At 34.4% G+C, this 11,397-nt stretch overlaps 1 protein-coding gene across 1 annotated transcript; it reads right to left on the bottom strand.

Annotated features, from left to right (window-relative positions):
* Positions 1–4,484: 4,484 nt before the first annotated feature.
* On the bottom strand, positions 4,485–7,636 carry LOC145595200 (auxin response factor 18-like). The gene is made up of 3 exons (XM_081651580.1): positions 7,351–7,636; positions 5,922–7,060; positions 4,485–5,560 (listed from the first exon to the last, which is right to left on the bottom strand). Exons 2-3 carry the CDS (start codon positions 6,999–7,001, stop codon positions 4,799–4,801), a joined length of 1,842 nt encoding a protein of 613 aa, XP_081507706.1. The 5' UTR covers positions 7,002–7,060; positions 7,351–7,636; the 3' UTR covers positions 4,485–4,798.
* Between the last annotated feature and the right edge of the window lie 3,761 nt (positions 7,637–11,397).

Raw genomic sequence — 11,397 nt, forward strand, 5'->3', positions numbered from 1 at the left:
GAACAGAACTGAAACAGAATGAGTAACGTCATGGGAAGTCCTCATATTAATTCATATAATCGACCGCACTTATAAAATCAAATCAAGGCGTTCAAACAAGCAAACATTACTTCAGATCTGGTTGGTTCAAGTCAATATTAATAACAGGCTTAGCATCAAATTATTGTATTTTTTTTTATATAATTTTAATAAAAAAAAAGGAGAGTAGAGAGAGTGATGGTAACGTAACAGATGAAGAGGATGGAGTGCCCCACGTGTGAAGATTGTTGGAATAAGATGTAGATTGTTGTTTGTAAAATAGTAATACTCCGTAGTCCGTAGACAATTGAATAGAATTGACAAATGTTTGCGTCTGGTAATTGAAGTTGCAGGTGCGCTGCTGACTTTTAATAATTATTTTTATGGTTGGCGAATTTGACCTTCGAGCAAACCAACAGCACAACCTTACCGCATCTCATGCCTTATCATCCGCTTTTGGTCAATTTCCAACATATCTCACTATCGCTCACTGGAATCCGCTAACTAAATCTCTATCTTTCCATTCTTTTTAATACTACCTTAATTGCTACTCCCTCCGTCCCAAAATTACATTCCTCTGTAATTTAGGGACGGAGGGAGTATTATTAATTTTTTAAAAGGTTTATATATAGTACTCCTTCCGTCCCCAAATGATAGTCCCTTATGGCCTATTGTTAGTCCCAAATTGATAGTCTTATTTGCTTTTTTCAATTATCATTAATATCAATTTTTTTTTATTAAAATTCCCTCTAATTGCAACAATATTTGTGCAAATTTAACTTCCCCATGTAAATTTTATTTTTCAATGTACTTTCTCTCTCTACTATTTTACTACTTTTATTTAAGTTTCTTAATTCCCGTGATTTTTGCCCATAAGGGACTATCATTTGGGGACGGAGGGAGTATATTGTTTCAGATAAATTTAAAGATCTTGCTAACAAACATTCCCGGGGCGTTAGATAAGCATTTAAATTATCACCTAAAGTGGTATTAATTTGGGAAAACATCATAAAATCACGCGTTAATCGATGCAATTAATGTTAATTTTAATTTAATCTTTTTACTTTGACCTAGCTTATTCAATGTCTTTGGGGCATTAAAGACTTATATACGAAGTATATGTATTTATATAGATACATACAAGTATATGTATTTATATAGATCCAACTATTCGTCAAAATATAGACCAAACTAACAAGAGTTTTAGGGTGATAGATAATATTTTTCTCAAATATTATACTAGACTACTACTCCCTCCGTTCCTAAATGTTTTTTACGTTTCCATTTAGGGTGTTCCTTTTTATTCTTTACATTTAGTATCTTTCCTATTTTGGCCATAAATTTTGGACTAAATTACCCTTGTTTTACAATTTTTTTACTCAAAAGTCCTTACTTTTCCATGTGCTATTGTACTTTTTGTGCTATTTTAATACTTTTTCAACACTTATTATTACTTTCTCTCTCCTCTCTCTTCTAATTTCTCCACCCCACATGCTCAACTTTGTATTTTTCAATAAATTTGTACTTTCAATCATTGAAATACTCCAATATACCTCAACTTTACATAATTTCTTAATTACCGCGCATAATTCCAAACGTAAAAAACATTAGGGAACGGAGGGAGTACTATATTATATAATATTTGTCAAATTTACGCTTTGATTGGTATTATTAATGTTAATTCAACTTTAAAACTCCGAATTTCCTTGTTTAGTCGTCTTGTTAAACATTAGAAAATTTTATATACACTTGGGTGAAAGGTGTATGTATTGTTATTTTCTACTCATTTAATAGTTTTTTGCTTATTTTAAAATATTACAATAATGAGGGAAAAAAGTTGGAGAGGTGGATCCGGACATGACTTGGTTACGAATGAAGAACTGTTTCCTAAGAGTGGCCAAAGAGGTCTTAGGGGAAGTAAGGGGAAGAACTTCGGTACAGAGAGATACTTCGTGGTGGAATGAAGAGGTGAAAGCAGTAATTAAGCAAAAAAGGGAATGCTATCAAGCCTTAGGAAAATGTAGGAGTGATGAAACCTTTGCAGCGTATAAGGAGGCTAAGAGCAAGGCAAAGGCAGCTGTTCGCCAAGCAAAAGAAAAGGCATATCAGGAGGTTTATGAAAAGCTTGATTCCAAGGAGGGAGAAAGGATCATTTATAAGATGGCAAAGAGAAGACAAGAGGCAAGGAAGGATATTGGCATGGTGAAGTGTGTCAAAGATAAGAACCAAATGGTCCTAGTGCAAGAGGAGGGCATCAAGGACAGGTGGAAGGGGTACTTCGATGAATTATTTAATGGAAGTAATGGAGTTGTGATAGGAGATACCTCTATGAGTGATGAAGAAATCAACATGGAGTATGTGCGAAGGATTAGGAGAGTAGAGGTGGAGATTGCACTGAGGAAGATGAAACCTAAGAAGGCGGTTGGCCCTGATGGGGTACCGATAGAGGTGTGGAGGTGTTTGGGTAAGATTGGTATTGATTGGTTAACAAACCTTTTCAACAAGATATGGACGGCTACAAGGATCCCACAAGATTGGAGGAAGAGCACCTTGGTCCCGGTTTATAAAAACAAAGGAGACGCTCAAGATTGTTCTAACTATCGAGGAATTAAGCTTATGAGCCATACTATGAAGTTGTGGGAAAGGGTGATTGAACAAAGGTTGAGGGCATGCACAAGCATTTCAGATAACCAATTTGGTTTTATGCCTGGGAGATCTACTATGGAGGCAATCCATTTGATAAGACAAATGATGGAGTTTTATAGGGTAAAGAAGAAAGATCTTCATATGGTCTTTATTGATTTAGAGAAGGCATATGACAAGGTGCCAAGAGAGATACTTTGGTGGGCAATGTTGAAGAAAGGTATCCCACGAAGGTATGTAGACCTAGTTAAGGATATGTATCGGGATGTGTCAACAAATGTGAGGACATGCGGAGGGTTGACAAAAGATTTCCCTATTACAATCGGATTGCATCAAGGGTCTGCATTAAGCCCTTTTCTTTTTGCAACGGTTCTAGATGAATTAACTAGACCAATTCAAGATGAGGTTCCATGGTGTATGCTGTTCGCAGATGATATCGTTTTGGTGGATGAGACTAAGGATGGGGTTAATGTCAAGTTGGAGCAATGGAGGCAAAGGTTGGAATCTAGAGGGTTTAAGCTAAGTCGGAGTAAGACTGAATATTTGGTATGTCGTTTTGGCACTCAGAGGGGGACACGCAATGAAGTGGTGAGTTTGGATGGAAAGGATTTGACCATGAGTGAATGTTTTAAGTACCTAGGGTCGATCATCCAGAAGAATGGTGACATTGATCAAGACGTGACCCACAGGATTAAGTCAGGGTGGCTTAAATGGAGAGCGGCCACGGGAGTGTTATGCGACCGCAGCATTCCCTTAAAGTTGAAGGGAAAATTCTACAGGACTGCCATACGACCAGTGTTGCTCTATGGTACAGAATGTTGGGCTTCTAAGAAAGAGCATATTAAAAAGATGGAGGTTACGGAAATGCGCATGTTAAGGTGGATGTGTGGAAACACTTTAAGAGATAGAATCAGAAATGAGGTTATTCGCAAGAAAGTAGGTGTGGCGGGCATTGTAGATAAACTAAGGGAAAATCGTCTGCGTTGGTTTGGACATGTAAGACGGAGACCCGAGGGTGCACCGGTGCGAAGAGTGGAAGAGTGGGACCATGGAGGGATTAAACGAGGAAGAGGGAGACCAAAGATGACTTGGTTGGAAGGAGTGAGGAAGGATATGAAGTGCATGGATTTACGTGAGGATGAAGTTTTGGATCGTAAGGGATGGAGGAGAAAGATTTATGTTGATGACTACACGGAATAATCAAATTTGGTTCATGTTAGCCGACCCCACTTTTGGGATTAAGGCTTTGATTGATTGATTGATTGATTGATTGACAATAATGAGGGAAAAAAAAAAACAAAAAAACAAATGAATAAAAAAACAGTATGAGATAGTAAGAGACTAAACAGTAAGACTTCAAATGGAAATACTAGTATATGCATCTACTAGATTCTATTAAATTACTAGATTCCATTGCCAATTAAAATCGATTTCTCAAGACTTCAAACGGGACAAACAAAAGAAACGAATAGAGTAACAAAGCTACACTACTCTCTTTCTTAAAGAGTGAGACTTGATCAAATGGAAATGTATGCATTTTGTTGTGGGATCAAATGTCACTATGAAGCTAAACATACTAATTTCTTACATGTACTTTTTTTTTTTGGTGTTTAGAGAGCCACGGGGGGGGGGGGGGGGGGATCGATCCCATATCTCATGGAACCGGGAGAGAAGCTTTAACCACTTAGCAGCACTAATCCCTCAATTGTTACATGTACTTAGCAGCACTAAGATTTATGTTAGCGGCTGTAGTGCTGTACCATGTAATAAATTCATGTAATAAAAAGATAATGAACTAATTTAGCAAAGAATTAAACTTCAACAATAAGAGAGTTCACTAGTGAAGTTCTTGACAATTAAGGAGCGGAATGGGCTCCTTGCCATTTCAGGGTCACTAACCCAGAAATGGATAGGAGCCGTTTCCTTTACAAAACAACTAGAAGACGTGGTATCTTGTACGTCTTTAAGTAAAATGCATGATTGATAACTCGTAAGTATCCCAAAAGAAAATTAAACAAACGTGAGATTAATGCGCTACCACAAATGCTACTGTCTAAACATCATAGAGCTTGTTTCCAAAATGTTGACAGTAAGCTAAGTGGAGATTTAGCCACGACAATAAGCTAGGCTGAGATGTCTAGAGAGCACATTGTTCGGCTTCTAGGACCTTTCCTTGCCAAACATGTTGCGCGATCTTCTTATACAAGCCATCACAAGAACCAAGGGCCGAAAGGCTGAGAGTTCTGCCAACATCCTCTGAATCCATGAAAACTTTGCAGGGAAATCCTTCACCAGAGGACTTGTTCAATGATGTATCATTACAATCATCAGACGAGTTTCCCATCCTGTCTGCATTGCTGTCTGATGCAGTTCTAGCTGAATCACTGGAAGAGCTTTCGGAAATTTGCTGCTTAGTTAGAATGGGCTTTCCAAACAGCATAAACTTCGGTGTTGGCATATCGTTCTCCTTAGGACTCTCTTGGAGAGTTGACATTGTAAGGAATGATGATAAGTTTTCCCTGACTATCGGCTTTTTTGCTGAGAAGCCACCGTGGTGATACTTCAGCTCGGGTCCATTGGAAAGAAGACTAGAGTAATTTACTTTGTTTATATGTTCTGACAAAAATTGTCTGAAATGGGCATGCCTGGCTCCCTGTACACCTGCAGGGACCTCTGCTAAACCAAATAACGAGCCACTAGGTCCGTAGGCTCTGCTAGGAAATGTTGGCATGGGAAGTTGGTCAGCGAAAGGGATTTCAGGGACTTGATGAAGCCTTAGCTTCTTTCTAGGAGGCGAAAATGGAGACATATGGATCTGTGGCATGTTTGCCACTGATTCAACTGACCATGGATTCACTCGCTTTACATTTTGGAGAAGATCAGGTTCGTCCCAAGCAACCTGCATTAATTTACCAAGATGTTAGATGTATGAACAAAAATCATAATTTCTCAACATCATGATGACTCAACCAATGAACAAGACTATGCTGTCACTGCAGAGTTACAATTTCTTGTTTTAGATTTCAGACTTCTATTCTTAAAGTCGTAACCAAACTAGATTCCAAAAATATGTGATTCGAGTTTATCTTCTACAATATGAACAAGTTTAGTTTATCATCTCCATCACATTGAATCTTCATTTCAATCAATGAATATAAATATTTTACTTCAATTTCATATCTTAATAGCAGACATAATCGACAAACATATATATATGTGAAAAACGTGAAAGTGCAAAGAATCACGAGATAATTAACTACCTGAAGAAGGCGCCAAGGTGAATTAGGCCAATGGATAGGATCAACAACTTGAACAGCAGAAATTGTCCCCATAAACCAGCTAATTCGAGAAGAATCCTCAGTCTCAAAAGCCATCTTAAATCTCATTCCTGCACACCACTGCACTTGCATCGCCGCCCTTACAGCTCCAGTCTTGACGAAGAATTCAGGTGTACTAGCTCTAGGATAGTAAACTACCTCAAATGCCTTACCACTAGCAGCAAGATTAGCAGCTTCAACCACAGATTCTGCTCTCACTTTTTCATTGTTACCACCACTACAAGACCCAATACCCTCGAAGTTTCGAGCCAATCTATTCTCATCACTCCTAAGAAAAGCACCAAATCCTCCTCCATAAGAAGATCCACCACAATGTAAGATCTCCCTCTTAGGCCTCCGAATCCCTACAAACAAATCGCCATTATCCGCCCTAAGGAACACAATCGAATCCCCAGCAACCAGCTTCTTTTGATTAACAAAATTACTCCAACCAGTTGTTAAAAGATGCCTCCTAGGCGTCCCCCTGTAAATATGCCTAAACTTCCAGGTCACCCCATGGACATCCTTAGCACAGATGGTCTGAACCGGGGGTTCGGCGGAATAATCCAACCTCGGAAAAATAGTTTCAGCACAATATCGCGGTACTGAAAATCCTCCTCCATTATTAGCATCAGATTGTGTTAATGTTTTTGCAAATGATGCAGGTTTTTCTGACCCTTCCATATCATAATTACTCCCAATAAACCCATCTTCATCATCAAAATCATTTCCTCTTAAGGGTACTAATCTAATCTTTGCATAAACTTCATCATTTTCTTGATTAGCTAAGTACTTAATCCCAGAAATTCTACATGGAATTAATGGGGGTATTTTTGGGTAATTTTTTAGATCAATACTATTAACTTGAGCGTGTTCTATGTGACCTTGTGGAAAATAAATTACTTTGGAATTTATTTCTGGCATTTGGACCATACCTCCTGCACAAGAATGCCATAACTGACGATCTAAGCAACTTTCTACCTCTTTCATGGATTTTTCGCTGGGATTCATCACATTAATCATCACATGCCAAGTTTACAACTAACCCTTACTTTAATTGAAATAAAATTCTTCAATAAACCCTGTAATAAAAAACAAAAAATTAGTACAAAATAAATTTATTTTTTTAAAAACGATGTTCGTTATACATCCAGATGTACCACACACACAACACAAAATAACTCGTTATTTTTTATTTTTTTGCTCATTTGTTCATCGGACTACCCAAATGAACAAATACACAAAAAAAAAAAAAAAAAAAAAAAAAAAAAAAAAAAATGAATCTTGGTTGTATGGTACACCCGACTGTACAATAAAAGCTGCCAGAGATATTTAGCCAATGAAATCAAGGAAATAGACAAAAGTACTGTACCTCTGTCTCAAGATCTTCAAAAGTGGTAGATAAAGGGGAAAATAAAATCTTGGATAAAAGAGAAAAAAAGGGGTAAAAATTTAAGAGAATCTAATTGATGCAAAATCTTTGTGATTTATAAAGTAGTTGAAGCAATAATAGTTAGGAAGGAAGAATGAATCTCTGTTTTGTAGAGAAAGTGAGGACAGAGTTTAACTGCAAAAATGTGGAGCTTTTAGTTGGGGAATGCCGACAAGAAAGTACCGTGGAAGAGGGGGAAAAGTAAGAGTAAGAGAGAGATTGGGGGAGTTTGACATGGAAAAGTAAGGAAAGAGTGTGTGTGAGTGTACTAATTTTTATAGTATATTCCTTGGATCCCAAAATAAGGTTGTATTTGGTGAGTGCTTTTGGGTTGACCGTGGGTGCACAACTTTTGCTACTTCCTCCCTGTTTTTTTAAGTGATACATATTGATCGGCACATAGTTTTAGGCAATTTAATTGATTTAAATAAAATAAGAGGTAAGTAGAGTAGTGGAGTATTAAAAAATTGTTAAAGAAAGATAGTGAGGTTAATAGTTTATTGAAAAATAATAAATGTGAGAGGAAAGATATAATAAAAAAGTAGTAGTGGATTTGGGTGGGGATCATGAGAGGAGAGAGATATAATATTTTAATGTATTGTTTTGCCTAAAAAGGAAATGTATCACTTAAAAAAACATGACCGGAAATGGAAAATGTATTACTTAAAAAAACACGGAGGGAGTAAGTGTTACATTTATCAAATCTGGTAGTATTTTTTATAAGTGTTACACTTTTTTTGTGGCAAAAAACTACTCCAATTTTAAATACTAGTTAAATTCCCGTGCAATGCACGGATTTTACTAAATAATATACTGCCTAGTTCTGTTATTTTTATATGCATCACTTTTCTTTTATAGATGTTTTTTTTATATGCATCACTTCTATATTTGGTAAAGTTATACTACTCCATATATTTTATTATTTCTCTCTGTTACTTTGAACCCCACTCAAATTATTTTATCATTTCTCTCTCTTCTATGTCCCCACTTAAATAACAAAATATTTATTCTCTCTCATATACTTTCACTTTCATGGTCCCCATCATACTTTTATTGTAATAATTTATTCACTCACTCACAATATTATATTTATCTCCTAAAACTATGTGCATTCCCAAGTGATGCATATAAAAAAAACGAAGGGAGTAGTAAAATACAACACTAATTCTCGTGTAATGCGTCATATGCGTGTAATAACTGCACGGTTGTTTAATTATTATAGTACAGAGTAATTACAATACAACAAAATTACGGCATAAAATATTTTAGAAAGTATGAAGTGTGTGTGTGTGTGTATATATATATATATATATATATATATATATATATATATATATATATATATATATATATATATATATATATGTATATATATACATATATATATATACATACATATATATACATATATACATATATATATGTATATATATACATATATATATGTATATATATATGTATATATATATATGTATATATATATGTATATACATATATATATATATATATACACTAATCCTTCATTATTTATATATACTTTCTCCGTTCGATTAGTATTGCAACAAGGAAGAAATTACGCATCCCAAAACACATTTTAAATGCTAAATATCTATAATTGTGTAAGAGTAAAAATTATAAAAAGTTGATATCGTGAAAATATTTTATGAGACGAATCCAACAAGATCCCACATGACTATATTTTGCTTAACGTATAAATCATATTATAAGGTCAAACAAGAGTGATGAATAGTGCAAAAAGTCCATTGTTGCAATATTAATAGAACGAAGAAAGTATATAACACATATGATAGTTTTAATGAATAATTAAAATTTTAGAAAGCAAATCTCATTATTTCGATACAATAATCCTTCATTATAGTAGATTTTTTTTTTTTATTTTTTAATTTTTTTGAAGAAAATACTTTTGGAGGGAAAATACTCAATATAATGCTGCCAAGTAACATTTTAGGTTCGCCTTTAGTATTATTTAGTAATATGTAATACTCCTCCATTTTCTTTTACTTGCAGCACTTTCTTAAAAAGGAAATGTCACAATACTTGCAACACACTATAAAAGGAAAGTTATTTTAGGGAAAACTATACTATATACCTTTTTAAAAGCACATGTCCCATTAAATTACACTCCTAACAACCACTCATCCTATTTTAAAGTTTATTATATCATGTAAACCCTACCTTTCTTAATTACCGCGCTAAAGGGTGTGTTGCATCTAAAAGAAAACGGAGAAAGTAGATTATCTCTCTCCTTTCATAGTCCCCACCCAAATCCACTACTACTTTTTATTTATTTTTATTATTATTATATACTTTTTCTCACATTCATTAGCTGTCAATAAACTATCAACCCCACTTGCCTCTTATGTTATTTAAGTCAATCAAATTGCCTAAAACTATGTGCCGATGAAACTGTAACACTTATTAAAACACGGAAAAAATATAAAACAAATACAAGTATAAGTATAATTTTTTTTTCCCTGATTTTGTTTTTTATTTAACACATATCGTTTTGTGAGATGTAAATGTGTGAGTTTTACCTAAAACTATCAAAATAGTTGTCACTTTGGTTTTGATTTGGTTTAAAACAGGTTGGTTCGATTTCAGTTTAAATTACTATCGATTCAGTCCAGTTTTGACTTATATTTGAAAGGTTTAATTGGGGGTTTAATTGGAGAGGAGATAGTAGATTTAGGAAAAAGGGGGTGTCATTAGAAAATTAGAAGTCATGTGACACACACATGTGGGAAAACAAATGGTCAACGTCGGAAATAGGTCAGTCAATGTCGAAAAGTGGGACTTGGCTGTCTTGAACAAAATAAATTTTAAAACTGGTTTCTCCTAGCAAAGAATTTTTTAAAAGGTTTTTGAACAAGAATTATATATATATATATATATATATATATATATAATGTTCTAATGAAGTGATGACGCATGAACTAATAAAAAAAATATAAATATAATGATGCATGAAAATAGTCCAAAATCAGTTATGCATAAAATAAATTAACAATGAACTAATTACTTACTTAACCGATACATTAGTAATAACGTACTCCGTAGTAGATATGTGTGCATAATTAGATGTCATTGAAAATTCCTTTTGATGTGATTTAAATTATTTCCTCTTTATATTTCATACGTTAAGATTAAGATGACAAGATCAATTCTACTGAGATCACCAATTTATAAGTGTAAGCAGTTAGTAAATAGTTCGTTTATAAGTGGTTTAATTCATAAACGTTTTGGTTTATAGTTTGATTTATAACAGTCCTATTTGTAAACGATTTGGTTTGTAAACGGTTTATCTTAATCAGGTTTTTAACCCTGTTCAAACGGTTTTGGGTTAGAAACGGTTCAGTTTAACAATGGTTTGGTTTTTTTTTCGATTTGGTTAAGAACTCGTTCAATTCATTAACGGGTTTTGTTCTTATACAATTTAACCATTTTTGAATCCGTTCGATTTTGGGTTAACTAAAATACGGTTTAGGTTAGTTTTCGATTCCAAAAAATCGATTTTTAACAGTACAATTCTCATTTTGGCAGATTGAATTCGGGCAATTAAACAATTACGGTTTGAAATTTGGCAGTGTTAGTTTTATCAGATGTTTCCATAATAATTAAACAAATTTTGGTCACTGAGCCCCTTAATGTGGCAACTCATTGCCATAATAAATAATAAATGAGCTATTTCTATTTTCATTTTGCAAAAAGAAAATGCTAAAAATCTTTTTAATATTAGATATTAATATTTAAAAAAATTAGAAAATCAAATGACTTTCTTTTAGGGTTTACTTTACCCCCATTTTCTCTCCTCTCTATTTCTCCTCCCGGTCACCAAAATTCGTCACCAATGGTTATCCAAAGACGAAAAAGCCGTGGTGAACATCACCATCGTCTTTATAAACGTCTAGAATGAAGTTTGTACTCATGGAGTCTATATACTACCTCTTTATCTAAGGGTTTCTTTAC

Source organism: Chenopodium album, chromosome 19, assembly GCF_948465745.1.
Source record: "Chenopodium album chromosome 19, dcCheAlbu1.1, whole genome shotgun sequence".
Taxonomy (NCBI): domain Eukaryota; kingdom Viridiplantae; phylum Streptophyta; class Magnoliopsida; order Caryophyllales; family Amaranthaceae; genus Chenopodium; species Chenopodium album.

Excerpts from the sequence above, each read along its gene's own strand:
- LOC145595200 (XM_081651580.1), bottom strand. The coding sequence starts at position 7,001 with ATGATTAATGTGATGAATCCCAGCGAAAAATCCATGAAAGAGGTAGAA. Across the intron at positions 5,561-5,921 it reads CACCTTGGCGCCTTCTTCAG|GTTGCTTGGGACGAACCTGA; the intron begins GTAGTTAATTAT and ends AAATTAATGCAG.